This window comes from Triticum urartu, chromosome 3A (assembly GCF_056163025.1).
Source record: "Triticum urartu cultivar PI428250 chromosome 3A, HENAU_Tu73, whole genome shotgun sequence".
Lineage (NCBI taxonomy): Eukaryota > Viridiplantae > Streptophyta > Magnoliopsida > Poales > Poaceae > Triticum > Triticum urartu.
The window spans coordinates 518,404,798-518,424,258 of NC_141875.1; the positions used below are offsets into that span (position 1 = coordinate 518,404,798).

Below are 19,461 nucleotides of genomic sequence, written 5' to 3' on the forward strand. Positions count from 1 at the left end.
CTAGTAGCGTGGGTTTATACCCCTCGCTACTGCTACTTACTAGTAGCGTGGGTTTTTACCCCTCGCTACTACTAAGTTGATAGTAGTAGTGCGGGTTTTTAACCCTCGCTACTACTAAGCGGTCTCTACCGTGCCCCCAAGGGACATGCCATAGTAGTAGCGAGGGTTATAAACCCGTGATACTACTAAGTTGATAGTAATAACATGGGATTTTACCCCTTGCTACTACTAAGCGGTATCTACTGTATCCCGGAACATGCCATAGTAGTAGCGAGGGATAAAAACCCGCGCTACTACTAAGTGCTGGGTCTTTTAACAGGCCTGAAATCCCCTCCTCGTCTAAATCGAATTCCCCTCCCCCATGATCTCCGCGCCGCCGCCACCCCATGAATCCGCGAACACACTCCACATTCTTCGCCGATTCCCGCCGCCGCGCCGCTCTCCTCTAACCCAATCACGCTGGCGGTGGCCCCCTCCTCCCACAAGCACCGGCGGCATCCTCTTCCTCCAGCGCCACGCTCCTTCTCCTTCTCTCTCAAGCGAAGGGAAAGAGGGAAGGCCCCAGATCGGGCGAGACCAGATCCACGGCGGCATCGGCGCGCCATCGTCGACCTGGGCTGCGACCACCATGGTCGCCGTCGTCGTCTCCTCCATGGAGGTCTGACCCGACAGTAGGAAGGACCGAATCCCGCCCGCCAGGATCAAGCCACGGCCTGAGCCTGCCATGGGGAATCCGTGCTGATTGCAGCGTGTAGGCAGGCACTATAGGAAGAGGAAGAGGAAGGAGGGAGGGGGACGGGGGAGGGCAGCACCCGCGAGCCGCATGGAGCAGCATGGCGGCTCCTTCCTTCCCCTGCGCCACCTCTCCGGCCACCACCACCTGCGTCTCCGTGCAGATGAGGGACAACGACACGCACATTTCCTTCGATCTGACCCCGATTTAGGTGAACAGTGCTCGGTATTTGTGGCTGTAGTAATCACACGATTGCTTTTCAAACATGAATGCAAAGGATAACTGAAATCACAGCAAGTGCAACTGTCGTGTTTCATTATATTATACTTGTGCTTAGATTACGACATGATATATCCATCCCTGGATGAATTGTTTCTGACTAATACGATGGTCCAACAAATACTGCTCTCTGGAATTGGCTGTGCTTATATAAGGCTGGCCACTATTGTCTGACGTTGTATAGTGTGGTATCTAACAAAATGGTTGTGCTCATGTTTGCTTTAATAGAACAGAGTAGTATGATGTCCCCGGGGTATGAGGATTTGCTGGACGTGTGTAACTCAGTAAATTAGTAAGTTGGACTCACCGTGCCTGTAGAACTAAGGACGTGATATTTGGCATGAGTAACTTGCCCAAATGACCTGCAGCTTGCTTATAATCTGTTTTCTATTACTATTAATAGTTTATATTGATCTAGCAAACCTGAACATACATTTCGATGCTACATTTGATAACCCATAACCCATTCATCACACCTTTTATTCATTAGGAAGCACTCAAAGCCCTTTGGCATGCTTCTTTTCTTGGGACTAAACTTCTAGGACTAGTATCAGATCAATGGAAGGAGATGGGATGGCAAGGGAAAGATCCATCCACAGATTTTAGGTATTGTTTTGTTCGTTTATTCCCACACACGCCCTTTACAAAATAAATAATTTCTTAATTCTATCTTGGATCCGGAATCATATACTGTGCTGGAATTACAGGGGTGGAGGCTTTATCTCTTTGGAGAATTTACTTTACTTTGCTAAGAACTATCTAGTGACTACAATTTCCCTTACTGAAGTGTTGGTTTAGATTCATCGCGCTTCTCGCCAGTTGCTAGGCTTCAAAGATTTTCTTTTAGCTAGAGCAGGGAAGAATCTAAGGACTCATGTGATATACAGTTGTACGAATCTATTCAGCTAGCAATGGAACACTTCCTCCTTTTAAAATTGAACAACTAATGATCCTTTGCTAATAACAGCAATGCATAATATTTATTATTGAATTATTAAGATAGGTAATATTTATATTTTTATATGTTTGGCCTTTCATTCATCTCAATCAGGCACTTTCTGTGCAGAAATTCTTTGAGCAGCTCCTTTGTAAGCAAAATGGTGACAAAGCATTGTGGGAATATCCATTTGTTGTAGCTGGAGTAAATATTACATTTATGCTCATTCAGATGCTTGATCTTCAAGCAGGTTTGTACTTTACACTTTTCTGTGCTTCTTGATTAGTTGATAGATTTACTTCTATGTAAACCTTCCCTCGGGCAAATTTTCTAAACTGTGAAACTGGTTTTACAATTGCAAATAACATATTTCTCCAACATGATTCCAAGTCTGAATTCTTTAGTCAAGTCTTCGTTTGCAATGACGCTGATACGTCTCCAACATGTCTATAATTTTTGATTGCTCCATGCTATATTATCTACTGTTTTGGACATTATTGGGCTTTATTATCCACTTTTATATTATTTTTGAGACTAACCTATTAACCAGAGGCCCAACCCAGAATTGCTGTATTTTGCCTGTTTTAGGGTTTCGAAGAGAAGGAATATCAAATGGAGTCCAAATGGAATGAAACCTTCGGGAACGTGATTTTCTCATCGAATACAACTCAGGAGACTTGGACCATACGTCAAGCCACGTAACAGGCCCCAAGATGAGATGTCACACAAATCAAAGCCACGTAAGAAGAAAGATGTGGACAATGATATTGTTAAATTGAAGCTATTTCCTTTTTCGCTTAGAGATCTTGCTAAAACTTGGTTTTCGTCTTTGCCTAAAAATAGTATTGATTCATGGAATAAGTGCAAAGATGCTTTTATCTCTAAGTATTTTCCTCCCGCTAAGATTATCTCTCTTAGAAACGATATTATGAATTTTAAGCAACTTGATCATGAACATGTTGCACAAGCTTGGGAGAGAATGAAATTAATGATACGTAATTGCCCTAATCATGGTTTAAATTTATGGATGATTATACAAAATTTTTATGCCGGATTGAATTTTGCTTCTAGAAATCTTTTAGATTCGGCCGCGGGAGATACTTTTATGAAAATCACTTTAGGAGAAGCTACTAAACTCCTAGATAATATTATGGTTAATTATTCTCAATGGCATACTGAAAGATCTACTAATAAAAAGGTGCATGCGATAGAAAAAATTAATGTTTTGAGTGGAAAGATGGATAAACTTATAAAATTATTTGTTAATAAGAGTGTTTCTTATGATCCTAATGATATGCCCTTGTCTAATTTTATTGAGAATAATAATGAATCTATGGGTGTGAATTTTGTTGGTAGGAACAATTTTGGTAATAACGCGTATAGAGGAAATTTCAACCCTAGGCCTTATCCTAGTAATCCCTCTAATAATTATGGTAATTCCTACAACAATTCTTATGGAAATTATAATAAGACGCCATTTGATTTTGATTCTAATATTAAAGAATTTATTACTTCGCAAAACAATTTTAATGCTATGATTGAAGAAAAATTGCTTAAGATTGATGATTGTGGATGATTATACAAAACTTTTATGTCGGATTGAATTTTGCTTCTAGAAATCTTTTAGATTCGGCGGCGGGAGGCACTTTTATGGAAATCACTTTAGGAGAAGCTACTAAACTCCTAGATAATATTATGGTTAATTATTCTCAACGGCATACTGAAAGATCTACTAATAAAAAGGTGCATGCGATAGAAGAAATTAATGTTTTGAGTGGAAAGATGGATGAACTTATGAAATTATTTGCTGGTAAGAATGTTTCTTCTGATCCTAATGATATGACCTTGTCTAATTTGATTGAGAATAATAATGAATCTATGGATGTTAATTTTGTTGGTAGGAACAAATTGGTAACAACGCGTATAGAGGAAATTTTAATCCTAGGCCTTATCCTAGTAATCCCTCTAATAATTATGGTAATTCCTACAACAATTCTTATGGAAATTATAATAATATGCCCTTTGATTTTGAATCTAATATTAAAGAATTTATTACTTTGCAAAATAATTTCAATGCTTTGATTGAAGAAAAATTGCGTAAGATTGATGAGTTGGCTAGGAACGTTGATAGAATTTCTCTTGATATTGATTCTTTGAAACTTAGATCTATCCCACCTAAGCATGATATCAATGAGTCTCTCAAAGCCATGAGAATTTCCATTGATGAGTGCAATGAAAGAACCGCTAGGATGCGTGCTAAGAAAGATGTCTTTATAAAAGTGTGTTCTTCTAGTTCCTATGAAAATAATGATGAAGATCTAAAAGTTATTGATGTGTCCCTATTAAATCTTTGTTTTGCAATATAAATCTTGATAATGATGGGACTGAATATGATCCACCTTTACCTAGTAGGCGTTCCAAGAATTCTGAATCTTTTGATCTTGATGCTAAATTTGATAAAAGTGGGATTGAAGAAATTAAAACCCTAGATGTTGCTAAACCCATTATTATGGATTTCAAGGAATTTAACTATGAAAATTGCTCTTTTATTGATTGTATTCCAGCAATCCATACAAAATTCTCCTCACGCTTATAGTCAAAATAAAGCATTTACTAAACATATCGTTGATGCCTTGATGCAATCTTATGAAGAAAAACTTGAATTGGAAGTTTCTATCCCTAGAAAACTTTATGATGAGTGGGAACCAACTATTAAAAGTAAAATTAAAGATCATGAATGCTATTCTTTATGTGATTTGGGTGCTAGTGTTTCCACGATTCCAAAGACTTTGTGTGATTTTTTAGGTTTCCGTGATTTTGATGATTGCTCTCTAAAGTTGCACTTTGCGGATTCCACTATTAAGAAACCTATGGGGAGAATTAATGATGTTCTTATTGTTGCAAATAGGAATTACGTGCCCGTAGATTTTATCATTCTTGACATAGATTGCAATCCTTCATGTCCTATTATTCTTGGTAGACCTTTCCTTAGAACGATTGATGCAATTATTGATATGAAGGAAAGAAATATTAGATTTCAATTCCCATTAAGGAAAGGCATAGAACAATTTCCTAGAAATAAAATTAAATTACCCTATGAATCTATTATGAGAGCCACTTATGGATTGCCTACCAAAGATGGCAATACCAAGATCTATTCTTGCTTGTTATGCCTAGCTAGGGGCGTTAAACGATAGCGCTTGTTGGGAGGCAACCCAATTTTATTTTTATTACTTGATTTTTTCTCCTGTTTAGTAACAAATAAATTATCTAGCCTCTGTTTTGGTTGTGTTTTTTGTGTTTAATTAGTGTTTGTGCCAAGTAGAACCATTGGGAAGACTTGGGGAAAGTCTTGTTGAACTTGCTGTAAAAAACAGAAACTTTAGCGCTCACGAGAACTGCTTTCATTTTTATTTGGAAAGTGATATTTAGTTAATTATTTTTTCAGATTATTAATAGATAAATTACTCACGTCCAGCAATTTATTTTATAATTTTTGGGGTTCCAGATCTTGCGCTAGCTACAGATTACTACAGACTGTTCTGTTTTGACAGATTCTGTTTTTCGTGTGTTGTTTGCTTATTTTGATGAATCTATGTCTAGTAAATTAGTTTATAAACCATAGAGAAGTTGGAATACAGTAGGTATAACACCCATATAAATAAAGAATGAGTTCATTACAGTACCTTGAAGTGGTCTTTTGTTTTCTTTCGCTAACGGAGCTCACGAGATTTTCTACTTTAAGTTTTGTGTTGTGAAGTTTTCAAGTTTTGGGTAAAGATTTGATGAATTATGGAACAAGGAGTGGAAAGAGCCTAAGCTTGGGGATGCCCATGGCACCCCCAAGATAATATAAGGACACCTAAAAGCCAAAGCTTGGGGATGCCCAGGAAGGCATCCCCTTTTTCGTCTACTTCTATCGGTAACTTTACTTGGAGCTATATTTTTATTCACCACATGATATGTGTTTTGCTTGGATCGTCTTGTATTATTTGAGTCTTTGCTTGTTAGTTTAACACAATCATCCTTGCTGTAAACACCTTTTGAGAGAGCCATACATGATTTGGAATTTGTTAGAATACTCTATGTGCTTCGCTTATATCTTTTGAGTTATATAATTTTGCTCTAGTGCTTCACTTATATCTTTTAGAGCACGGTGGTGGATTTGTTTTATAGAAACTATTGATCTCTCATGATTCACTTAGATTATTTTGAGAGTCTTAATAGCATAGTAATTTGCTTAAAATCCTAATATGCTTGGTATGCAAGATTAATAATAAAAACTTTCTTATGAGTGTGTTGAATACTAAGAGAAGTTTGATGCTTGATGATTGTTTTGAGACATGGAGGTAATAATATCAAAGTCGTGCTAGTTGAGTAGTTGTGAAATTGAGAAATACTTGTGTTGAGGTTTGCAAGTCCCATAGCATGCACGTATGGTAAATGTTATGCAACAAATTTGAAACATGAGGTGTTATTTGATTGTCTTTCTTATGAGTGGCGGTCGGGGACGAGCGATGGTCTTTTCCTACCAATCTATCCTCCTAAGAGCATGCGCGTAGTACCGACGTTTTTGATGACTTGTAGATTTTTGCAATAAGTATGTGAGTTCTTTATGACTAATGTTGAGTCCATGGATTATACGCACTCTCACCCTTCCATCCTTGCTAGCCTCTTCGATACTGTGCATTGTCCTTTCTCACATTGAGAGTTGGCGCAAACTTCGCCGGTGCATCCAAACCTCGTGATATGATACGCTCTTTCACACATAAACCTCCCTATATCTTCCTCAAAACAGCCACCATACCTACGTATATATTATGGCATTTTCATAGCCATTCCGAGATATATTGCCATGCAACTTTCCATCATTCCGTTCATCATGACACATTCATCATTGTCATATTGCTTAGCATGGTCATGTAGTTGACATAGTATTTGTGGCAAAGCCACCGTTCATAATCCTTTCATACAAGTCACTCTTAGTCCATTGCATATCCCGGTACACCGCCGGAGGCATTCATATAGAGTCATCTTTGTTCTAGTATCGAGTTGTAATCATTGAGTTGTAAATAAATAGAAGTGTGATGATCATAATTTTCTAGAGCATTGTCCCAAGTGAGGAATAAAAAAAGATAAAGGCCATAAAAAAAGAGAAGGCCCAAAAAAGAGAAAGGCCATAAAAAAAGAAAAGGCCCAAAGAAAAAAAGAGAGAAAAAGAGAGAAGGGACAATGTTACTATCCTTTGCCACACTTGTGCTTCAAAGTAGCACCATGATCTTCATAGTAGAGAGTCTCTCATGTTATCACTTTCATATACTAGTGGGAATTTTTCATTATAGAACTTGGCTTGTATATTCCAACAATGGGCCTCCTCAAGTTCCCTAGGTATTCGTGAGCAAGCAAGTTGGATGCACACCCACTAGTTTCTTTTGTTGAGCTTTCATACATTTATAGCTCTAGTGCATCCGTTGCATGGCAATCCCTACTCCTTGCATTAACATCAATCGGTGGGCATCTCCATAGCCCATTGATTAGCCTCGTTGATGTGAGACTTCCTTTTTTGTCTTCTCCACATAACCCCCTCATTATATTCTATTCCACCTATAGTGCTATGTCCATGGCTCGCGCTCATATATTGCGTGAAAGTTTATAGGTTTGAGATTACTAAAGTATGAAACAATTTCTTGGCTTGTCATCGGGGTTGTGCATGATGATAGCATTCTTGTGTGACGAAAATGAAACATGACTAAACCATATGATTTTGTAGAGATGAACTTTCTTTGGCCATGTTATTTTGAGAAGACATAATTGCTTAGTTAGTATGCCCGAATATTATCATTTTTATGTCAATATGAACTTTTGTCTTGAATCTTTCGGATCTGAATATTCATACCACAATTAAGAAGAATTACATTAAAATTATGCCATGTAGCACTCCGCATAAAAAATTCTATTTTTATTATTTACCTAATCGAGGACGAGCAGGAATTAAGCTTGGGGATGCTTGATACGTCTCCAACGTATCTATAATTTTTGATTGCTCCATGCTATATTATCTACTGTTTTGGACATTATTGGGCTTTATTATCCACTTTTATATTATTTTTGGGACTAACCTATTAACCGGAGGCCCAGGCTAGAATTGCTGTTTTTTTGCCTGTTTTAGGGTTTCGAAGAAAAGGAATATCAAACGGAGTCCAAACGGAATGAAACCTTCGGGAACGTGATTTTCTCATCGAATACAACTCAGGAGACTTGGACCCTACGTCAAGCCACGTAACAGGAGACCACAAGGTAGGGGGGCGCGCCTACCCCCAGGTGCGCCCCCCTACCTTGTGGCCTCCTGTTACGTGGCTTGACGTAGGGTCCAAGTCTCCAGAATTGCTGTTTTTTTGCCTGTTTTAGGGTTTCGAAGAAAAGGAATATCAAACGTAGTCCAAACGGAATGAAACCTTCGGGAACGTGATGTTCTCAACGAACAAGACCCGAGAGACTTGGACCCTACGTCAAGACACAAAAGAGGAGGCCACGGGGTAGGGGGGCGCGCCCACCCCCACCAGGCACGCCCTCCACCCTCGTGGGCCCCCTGTTGCTCCACCGACGTACTTCTTCCTCCTATATATATCCATGTACCCCCAAACAATCAGAACAGGAGCCAAAACCCTAATTCCACCGCTGTAACTTTCTGTATCCACGAGATCCCATCTTGGGGCCTGTTCCGGAGCTCCGCCGGAGGGGGCATTGATCACGGAGGGCTTCTACATCAACACCATAGCCCCTCCGATGAAGTGTGAGTAGTTTACTTCAGACCTACGGGTCCATAGTTAGTAGCTAGATGACTTCTTCTCTCTTTTTGGATCTCAATACAATGTTCTCCCCCTCTCTTGTGGAGATCTATTCGATGTAATCTTCTTTTTGCGATGTGTTTGTTGAGACCGATGAATTGTGGGTTTATGATCAAGTCTATCTATGAATAATATTTGAATCTTCTCTGAATTCTTTTATGTATGATTGGTTATCTTTGCAAGTCTCTTTGAATTATCAGTTTGGTTTGGCCTACTAGATTGATCTTTCTTGCAATGGGAGAAGTGCTTAGCTTTGGGTTCAATCTTGCGGTGTCCTTTCCCGGTGACAGTAAGGGCAGCAAGGCACGTATTGTATTGTTGCCATCGAGGATAACAAGATGGGGTTTTCTTCATATTGCATGAGTCTATCCCTCTACATCATGTCATCTTGCTTAAGGCGTTACTTTGTTTTTAACTTAATACTCTAGATGCATGCTGGATAGCAGTCGATGAGTGGAGTAATAGTAGTAGATGCAGGCAGGAGTCGGTCTACTTGTCTCGGACGTGATGCCTATATACATGATCATACCTAGATATTCTCATAAATATGCTCAGTTCTGTCAATTGCTCAACAGTAATTTGATCACCCACCGTAGAATACTTATGCTCTCGAGAGAAGCCACTAGTGAAACCAAAAATATTATCTTTATCATATCTATCAGATCTCACTCTCGTAAGTGGCCCTATAGGGATTGACAACCCCTATTTGCGTTGGTTGCGAGGATTTATTTGTTTTGTGCAGGTGCGAGGGACTCGCGCGTAGCCTCCTACTGGATTGATACCTTGGTTCTCAAAAATTAAGGGAAATACTTACGCTACTTTGCTGCATCATCCCTTCCTCTTCGGGGAAAACCAACATAGTGCTAGAAGAGGTAGCAACGCCGACACGATTTGATATGTGTGTGCTCTAGCTATTCCTAAAGCAAATGCATAGAGCACCCTTGAACTTACTACTTCCTTATCAACACTATAAGTTGTTGCAATGGCGTTGCATAAACTCTTCTATACCATCGCTGCCAGCCGCTTCCCAACAACCACCGGACGGTCCACGGGCATAGGCTAGCACGGCGAGTCAGCCGACACATGACCCCCGCGGCGGAGCGACTACCCAGGGCAGTGTAGGAAAATTACTTCCTTCTTTGAATTTGATCCTCTTTTGCAGCGGATAAAAAATAATCTAAAGCTGCATCTGTATTAGTTTGGTCTAGCTTCTTTTTTTACATCGGCTAACTTCATATTGTAACAAACAAGAACAAGAGGCACTGATAAATGCTAATGATTTAGTAACTACAAATTTCTATGTTTTTCTTTGCTTTGCCCTGCCCAGCAATGTATTTTCATTACCCATGTCAAGTCCAAAACTTCAACCTGGATAGGCAAATTTCGCCACAAAGAAACCATTTGAATCTGACTCACTTCCAGTTGACTAAATTTTACATGGACATAGAGTGGCACATGTGGTAGTCTGGTAGACATGCACTATGACATCACCATTTGAAGCATCGCCATGACATCACCATGTGGTAGTCTGGTTGACTAATATTTACAAGTACATATTCTCATTGTATTAGAATCTTAGTCCCTGTATGATGTATCATCTGAGCTTATGCTTCCTCTCCATTTATTCTCTATATCTATATGCCTTGCTGATCCTCATTTCCATCGCTACAGGATAATGAGATGTTGAAGAGACATACTAAATCCATGACACTACAGTGCAATTGCACCATTCCATTGAATATTACTCAGGAATAAGGACATTTCAGTGGCAGATTAGCTCTATTTTTTCTTTTCATTTTTCTTATTATTGGAGAGAGGACAGGTAGAATGAGAAACTGTGTGATAGTAGATACGACAACTGTGTGATAGTAGAATCAGCTATAAGGAGACATCTCCATCACTATTGTGTTTTCTCGGAATTCTATGCAAAAAATGGAATTGGTTCATTTTATTTTTTAATTCCTAATAAGTTAGTAGTAGCGTGGGGAAAAATTACACGCTACTAGTATTTAGGATACTAGTAGCGTTGGTAGCTTGCCCACGCTACTACTATTTCATTAGTAGTAGTGCGGGTCCATAATAGCAGTAGCGAGTTTGTTAGTAGTAGCGCGGGTTCCACCCACGATACTACTATTTTTTGGTTGTAGCGCGATACTAGTAGCGCGGGTACCCGCGCTACTAGTAGCCAGTTTACCCACGCTACTAGTAGCCTTTTTCTTAGTAGTGAGAGAGAGATGAAGCCATCTAGCTACTAACTACGCACCCGAAGGTCTACAAAGAACTACTCATGCATCATCGAAGAGGCACCAATGGAGGTGGTGAACCCCATCCGAGATGGTGTCTAGATTGGGTCTGGTGGTTCTGGACTTCGCGGCGGCTAGATGCATATTTCGTCGACTCCCCTAGGGTTTTGGGAACATTGGGGTATTTATATAGCAAAGAGGCGGTCCGAGGGGCACCCGAGGTGGGCACAACCCACTAGGGCCCACCTAGGCCTCCAGGTGCGCCCTGGTGGGTTGTGCTCTCCTCGGAGCACCCCCCAGGCACAGCCAGGGCCCGTTATGTTCCTTCTGGTCCATAAAAAATCTCTATGAAGTTTCGTGGCTTTTGGACTACGTTTGATATTGATTTTCTACACTGTAAAAAACATGGAAAAAACATCAACTCGCACTTGGCACTATGTCAATAGGTTAGTACCAAAAAATGATATAAAATGATTATAAAACATCCAAGATTGATAATATAATAGCATGGAACAATAAAAATTATAGATACGTTGGAGACGTATCAGCATCCCCAAGCTTAACTCCTACTCGTCCTCGAGTAGGGAAGTGATAAAAACAGAATTTTTGATGTGGAATGCTGCCTAACATGTCATATCATATTCCTTCTTTATAGCATAGACATTTGGACTTAAGTAATAGTCTAATTTTTACATGATAATTTAAATACTCAAGCATATCAACAAGCAACCATGTCTTCCAAAATATCAACGTTAAAATAAGTTATCCCTAGCCCATCATGCTCAGCCATTGATCCACTCATGAAACACACTCGCATATTAGCTACACCCAATATTCAAGTATGATCATATTGCCTCCTAGTTGGTGCTTTTATAAGATAAGATGGAGACTCAAATTCAAAATAAAAATTGCATAAAGTAAAAGAAAGGCCCTTCGCATAGGGAAGTAGGGATTTGTAGAGGTGCTAGAGCTCAAAGCGAAAACCTTAGAGATGAAAACATTTTGGGAGGTGTGTCCTTCCCACCAACGATAATGACTTAGAGTTCCCACTACTTTCCATGCTTAGATATATCATAGGCGGTTCCCAAACAGAAAATAAAGTTTATTACTTTTTCCACCATACTTTCACTTTCTATGGCTAACCGTATCCACTAGTGCCTTCCATACCAACACTTCCAAGGAATTTATTATTTGACAACAAAAAGCAAATTCATTTTTTCATTTCAGGACTAGGCATCCCTCATACCTTTGCCTTACTCTCATGTAATGACAAGTGAATAAACACTCATCGTAAGAATAACACATCTAGCATGGAAAATATTAGCTACCCCTCACTGCTCCTCGAGCAAAATGAACACACAAAAAACAAGTTTATTTATAAAATTAAAGATGGCACATGCAAATTTTCTGAGAATGGCAAAAGAATACCGCATAAGGGTAGATATAGTGGACTCATGTGGCAGAACTCATTTAAAGGTTTTTGGATGCCCAAGTAGAGATCATACTTAGTGCAAAAATGAAGGCTTGCAAAATATTGAGAAGCGACCAACCAAGAGATAGATAATCTTATAAGCAAGCATTAAGCATAATTAACACTGAATAATGCACCATAAGTAGGATATAATTTCATTGCATGACTATTGACTCTCGTGCTTGCATAGGTAATGACAAACCTTAACACCAATATTCTTACTAAAGCATAATTACTCATCAAGATGACTCACACATCACATCATCATATCTCAAAACTATTACTAAGAATAAAGTTTATGTTGTCCAATGATCTTCATGAAAGTTTTAATTATATCCTTCATGGATCTCTATCACTTTGGGACTAATTTTCATGTGTTGCTTTTAACAAGCTCAAACAAATATAAGTGAAGATCATGAGCTTAATATTTCTTTCTCTCAAAATAATTTAAGTGAAGCAAGAGAGAATTTCTTGAAAATTTTACTAACTCTCAAATAAATCTAAGTGAAGCAATAGAGCATTTCTTCAAAAATACTAAAGCACACCGTGCTAAAAAAGATATAAGTGAAGGACTAGAGCAAGTCCGTAGCTCATAAAAATTTAAGTGAAGCCTAGAGAGCAATTCTAACAAGCCATGACATAATTTTGGCTCTCTCAAATAGGTGTGTCCAGCAAGGGATCAAGACTTAAAACACAACATAAAACAAGCAAAGACTCATATCATATAATACGCTCCAAGCAAAACACATAGTATGTGACGAATAAAAATATAGCTTCGAGTAAAATACCGATGGTCGTTAGAAGAAAGAGGGGATGCCACTCGGGGGCATCCCCAAGCTTAGTTGGTTGCTCATTTTTGGATAATAGCTTGGGATTCCAGGGCATCCCTAAGCTTAGGCTCTTGTACTCCTTATTCCTTCATCCATCGTAAGATAACCCAAAACTTGAAAACTTCAATCACACAAAACTCAACAAAACCTTCGTGAGATCCGTTAGTATAAGAAAATAAATCACTATTATAAGTGTTGTATCAAACCAATTAATAATTTTTTCTTGCATTATATCTATTGTATTCCAACTTTTCTATGGCAAAAACTCATCAAAGAAAACCATAGAGCCATCTAAATAAGCACACAATGCAAAGAAAAGAGGATGTGTCAAAACAGAATAGTGTGTAGCAATCTGACTATTTCGAATACTTATGTAACTCCAAAAATGCTGAAAAATTAGGACGACCTGATAAATTTTTATATTGATCTACTGAAAGGGGAATGGGTATTTTATCGCTCTCTGGTTAAACATTAAAATTATTTTTTTGAGTGTAAAAGCTTCTGCTTTTTCAGCAAGATCAAACAACTATCACCCAAGAAGATCCTAAAGGATTTACTTGGCAAAAAGACCAATTAAACATAAAAAACACAATCATAATAGTAGCATAATTGTGTTAACACTCAAAAACAGGAAGTAAAAAGCAAAAATAAATTTTATTCATTGGGTTGCCTCCCAACAAGCGCTATAGTTTTACGCCCTTAGCTAGCCATAAACCAAGGATCTAAGTTTTGTCTTCCAAAATTAAGGCAACTTTTGTAAGGGTTTTCTCAAACCCAGGAGGCTCTTTACGCTTCCCTAAATTCTCCGGAAAAGAAACCATCTTTAGATCCAAAATATCCAATCGCTTGTTGCAAAGAGTAATCAAGATATTCATGCGATTGATACTACCATTTAGATGTTTGAGGGGTTTGTTATATTTTTGTATTTCAACCATGTGTTTATGCAAATCACCAAGTTTGTCCAGCATTTGAACTCCCTCTGGGGTAAAAGTAAACCCCTTCTTTTGAGGTGGAATCCCCAAAACTCCTTCTAAAATTTCATAGGTAGCATTGGCATCAAGCTCAATAAAATTCCCTTTAGCGGAAAAATCTAGGAGTTGTCTATGATGCAAAGCCAATCCTATGTAAAAATTACGAAGCAAGACCTTAGCCTCCCCCTTTAAATTGGAAATATGATAAGATTCCATAAGCCTATACCAAGAATATTTCAAATTTTCTCCTTGTCTTTGCTTGAAGTGAAGCACTTCAAAATCAGGTGACAAAGGAGGAGTAGGCACGCTAGCCATTAAGACTAGAAGGCAAGAAAACGGCAAACGGAAAAGGATGGGCGAATAAAACGGCAAATTTTTGTGAAGTGGGGGAGAGGAAAACGAGAGGCAAATGGAAAATAATGTAAATTATGAGGAGATGAGATTTGTGATTAGGAACCTGGTATATGTTGAAGATCTTCCCAGACAATGGCACCAGAAATTCCTTTTGATCTCGCTTGAAGCTATGTTGGTATTTCCCCATAGAGGAAGGGATGATGCAGCATAGCGATGGTAGGTATTTCCCTCAGATGTGAAACCAAGGTTATCGAACCAATAGGAGAACCAAGCAACAGAACGTAAACATCACCTACACACAAATAACAACTTCTCGCAACCCGACGTGTTAAAGGGGTTGTCAATCCCTTCCGGGGTACGACGCCTCAAGATAGGCAAACGGACATGAGGTAAAATTGTAGTAGATTGATAGGTCGAATGCCAAATAAAATAAATAATAATAAATTACAGCAAGGTATTTTTGGGTTTTTGGTTCAATAGATCTGAAAATAAATGCAAAGTAAAAGTAGATCGCAAAGGCAAATATATGAGAAAGAGACCCGGGGCCGTAGGTTTCACTAGTGGCTTCTCTCGAGAAAAATAGCAAACGGTGGGTGAACAAATTACCGTTGGGCAATTGACAAAACTTCAAGTAATCATGACGATATCCAGGCACTGATCATTACATAGGCATCACGTCCAAGATTAGTAGACCGACTCCTGCCTGCATCTACTACTATTACTCCACACATCGACCACTATCCAGCATGCATCTAGTGTATTAAGTTCATGGAGAAACGGAGTAATGAAATAAGAACGATGACATGATGTAGACAAGATCTATCTATGTAGAGATAGACCCCATCGTTTTATCCTTAGTAGCAACGATACATACATGTCGGTTCCCCTTCTGTCACTGGGATCAAGCACCGTAAGATCGAACCCACTACAAAGCACCTCTTCCCGTTGCAAGATAAATAGATCAAGTTGGCCAAACAAAACCCAAATATCGGAGAAGAAATATGAGGCTATGAGCAATCATGCGTAAAAGAGATCAAAGAAACTCAAATACTTTCATGGATATAAAAAGATAGATCTGATCATAAACTCAAAGTTCATTGATCCCAACAAACACACCGCAAAAGAGTTACATCATATGGATCTCCAATAGACCATTGTACTGAGAATCAAGAGAGAGAGAGAGAGAGAGATGAAGCCATCTAGCTACTAACTACGGACCTGAAGGTCTACAAAGAACTATTCACGCATCATCGGAGAGGCACCAATGGAGGTGGTGAACCCCATCCGAGATGGTGTCTAGATTGGATCTGGTGGTTCTGGACTCTGCGGCGACTGGATGAATATTTCGTCGACTCCCCTAAGGTTTTGGGAATATTGGTGTATTTATAGAGCAAAGAGGCGGTCTCGGGGCACCCGAGGTGGGCCCAACACACCAGGGTGTGCCTAGGCCTCCTGGCACGCCCTGGTGGGTTCTGCTCTCCTCGGAGCACCCTACTACCTCTTGAGCATGTGTTGGTTTTCCCTTGAAGAGGAAAGCGTGATGCAACAAAGTACCATAAGTATTTACCTCAGTTTTTGAGAACCAAGGTATCAATCCAGTAGGAGACTACACGCAAGTCACCTAGTACCTGCACAAACAATCAAGAACCTTGCAACCAACGCGATAAAGGGGTTGTCAATCCCTTCATGGCCACTTGCAAAAGTGAGATCTGATAAAGATAATAAGATAAATATTTTTGGTATTTTTTGTATAGATTGAAAAGTAAAGATTGCAAAATAAATAGTAAACTAGAATTATAGATCAAAAACTTATATGATGTAAAGTAGACTTGGGGGCCATAGGTTTCACTAGTGGCTTCTCTCAAGATAACATATATTACGGTGGGTGAACAAATTACTGTCGAGCAATTGATAAAAAAACGCATAGTTATTAGAATATCTAGGCATGATCATGAACATAGGCATCATGTTTGTGTCAAGTAGACCGAAACGATTCTGCATCTACTACTATTACTCCACACATCGACCGCTACCCAGCATGCATCTAGTGTATTAAGTTCATAAGAACAGAGTAACACATTAGGCAAGATGACATGATGTAGAGGGATAAACTCAAGCAATATGATATAAACCCCATCTTTTTATCCTCGATGGCAACAATACAATACGTGTCGGTTCCCTTTCTGTCACTGGTATCGAGCACCGCAAGATTGAACCCAAAGCTAAGCACTTCTCCCATTGCAAGAAGATCAATCTAGTAGGCCAAACTAAACCAAAAATTCGAAGAGACTTGCAAAAGATATCAAATCATGCATATAAGAATTCAGAGAAGAATAAAATATTGTTCATAGATAATCTTGATCATAAACCCACAATTCATCGGATCTCGGCAAACACACCGCAAAAAGTATTACATCGAATAGATCTCTGATAACATCGAGGAGAACTTTGTATTGAAAACCAAAGAGAGAAGAAGCCATCTAGCTAATAACTGTGGACCCAAAGGTCTGTGGTAAACTACTCACACATCATCAGAGAGGCTATGGTGTTGATGTAGAAGCCCTCCGTGATCGAATCCCCCTCCGACAGATCGCCGAAAAAGGCCCCAAGATGGGATCTCATGGGTACAGAAGGTTGCGGCGGTGAAAAATGATATAAAATGATTATAAAACATCCAAGATTGATAATATAATAGCATGGAACAAAAAAAATTATAGATACGTTGGAGACGTATCAGCATCCCCAAGCTTAACTCCTACTCGTCCTCGAGTAGGGAAGTGATAAAAACAGAATTTTTGATGTGGAATGCTGCCTAACATGTCATATCATATTCTTTCTTTATAGCATGGACATTTGGACTTAAGCAATAGTCTAGTTTTTACATGATAATTTAAATACTCAAGCATATCAACAAGCAACCATGTCTTCCAAAATATCAATGCTAAAATAAGTTATCCGTAGCCCATCGTGCTCTGCCATTGATCCATTCATGAAACACACTCGCATATTAGCTACACCCAATATTCAAGTATGATCATATTGCCTCCTAGTTGGTTCTTTTATAAGATAAGATGGAGACTCAAATTCAAAATAAAAATTGCATAAAGTAAAAGAAAGGCCCTTCGCATAGGGAAGTAGGGATTTGTAGAGGTGCTAGAGTTCAAAGCGAAAAACTTAGAGATGAAAACATTTTGGGAGGTGTGTCCTTCCCACCAACGACAATGACTTAGAGTTCCCACTACTTTCCATGCTTAGATATATCATAGGCGGTTCCCAAACAGAAAATAAAGTTTATTCCTTTTTCCACCATACTTTCACTTTCCATGGCTAACCGTATCCACTAGTGCCTTCCATACCAACACTTCCAAGGAATTTATTATTTGACAACATAAAGTCAATTCATTTTTTCATTTCAGGACTAGGCATCCCTAATACCTTTTCCTTACTCCCGTGTAATAACAAGTGAATAAACACTCATCGTGAGAGTAACACATCTAGCATGGAAAATATTAGCCACCCCTCACCGCTCCCCGAGCAAAACGAACACACAAAAAATAAGTTTATTTTGAAAACTAGAGATGGCACATGCAAATTTTCTTAGAATGGAAAAAGTATACCGCATAATGGTAGATATAGTGGACTCATGTGGCAAAACTCATTTAAAGGTTTTTGGATGCACAAGTAGAGATCATACTTAGTGCAAAAATGAAGGCTAGCAAAATATTGAGAAGCGACCAACCAAGAAATAGATAATCTCATAAGCAAGCATTAAGCACAATTAACACTGAATAATGCACCATAAGTAGGATATAATTTCATTGCATGACTATTGACTTTCGTGCTTGCATAGGGAATCACAAACCTTAACACCAATATTCTTACTAAAGCATAATTACTCATCAAGATGACTCACACATCATATCATCATATCTCAAAACTATTACTAAGAATCAAGTTTATTTTGTCCAATGATCTTCATGAAAGTTTTTTATTATATCCTTCTTGGATCTCTATCACTTTGGGACTAATTTTCATGTGTTGCTTTTAACAAGCTCAAACAAATATAAGTGAAGATCATGAGCATAATATTTCTTTCTCTCAAAATAATTTAAGTGAAGCAAGAGAGAATTTCTTGAAAATTTTACTAACTCTCAAATAAATCTAATTGAAGAAATAGAGCATTTCTTCAAAAATACTAAAGCACACCGTGCTAAAAAAGATATAGAGCAAGTCTGTAGCTCATAAAAATTTAAGTGAAGCCTAGAGAGCAATTCTAACAAGCCATGACATAATTTTGGCTCTCTCAAATAGGTGTGTCCAGCAAGGGATCAAGACTTAAAACACAAAATAAAACAAGCAAAGACTCATATCATATAATACGCTCCAAGCAAAACACATAGTATGTGACGAATAAAAATATAGCTTCGAGTAAAATACCGATGGTCGTTAGAAGAAAGAGGGGATGCCACTCGGGGGCATCCCCAAGCTTAGTTGGTTGCTCATTTTTGGATAATAGCTTGGGATTCCAGGGCATCCCTAAGCTTAGGCTCTTGTACTCCTTATTCCTTCATCCATCGTAAGATAACCCAAAACTTGAAAACTTCAATCACACAAAACTCAACAAAACCTTCGTGAGATCCTTTAGTATAAGAAAATAAATCACTATTATAAGTGTTGTATCAAACCAATTAATAATTTTTTCCTGCATTATATCTATTGTATTCAAACTTTTCTATGGCAAAAACTCATCAAAGAAAACCATAGAGCCATCTAAATAAGCACACAATGCAAAGAA

The 19,461-nt window shown here is 38.6% G+C and overlaps 1 protein-coding gene across 1 annotated transcript; it reads left to right on the forward strand.

Moving 5' to 3' along the window:
* Positions 1-823: 823 nt before the first annotated feature.
* On the forward strand, positions 824-2,858 carry LOC125546920 (uncharacterized). The gene is made up of 5 exons (XM_087515565.1): positions 824-958; positions 1,503-1,618; positions 1,720-1,774; positions 2,079-2,199; positions 2,538-2,858. Exons 1-5 carry the CDS (start codon positions 824-826, stop codon positions 2,579-2,581), a joined length of 471 nt encoding a protein of 156 aa, XP_087371691.1. The 3' UTR covers positions 2,582-2,858.
* The last annotated feature ends 16,603 nt before the right edge of the window (positions 2,859-19,461 follow it).

What these genes read in the sequence shown, in the direction of transcription:
- LOC125546920 (XM_087515565.1), top strand. Translation starts at nt 824, where the DNA reads ATGGAGCAGCATGGCGGCTCCTTCCTTCCCCTGCGCCACCTCTCCGGC. An exon ending in ATTTAGGTGAACAGTGCTCG is followed by an intron (nt 959 to 1,502) that starts GTATTTGTGGCT and finishes TTTATTCATTAG; the next exon opens with GAAGCACTCAAAGCCCTTTG. An exon ending in GATCCATCCACAGATTTTAG is followed by an intron (nt 1,619 to 1,719) that starts GTATTGTTTTGT and finishes CTGGAATTACAG; the next exon opens with GGGTGGAGGCTTTATCTCTT.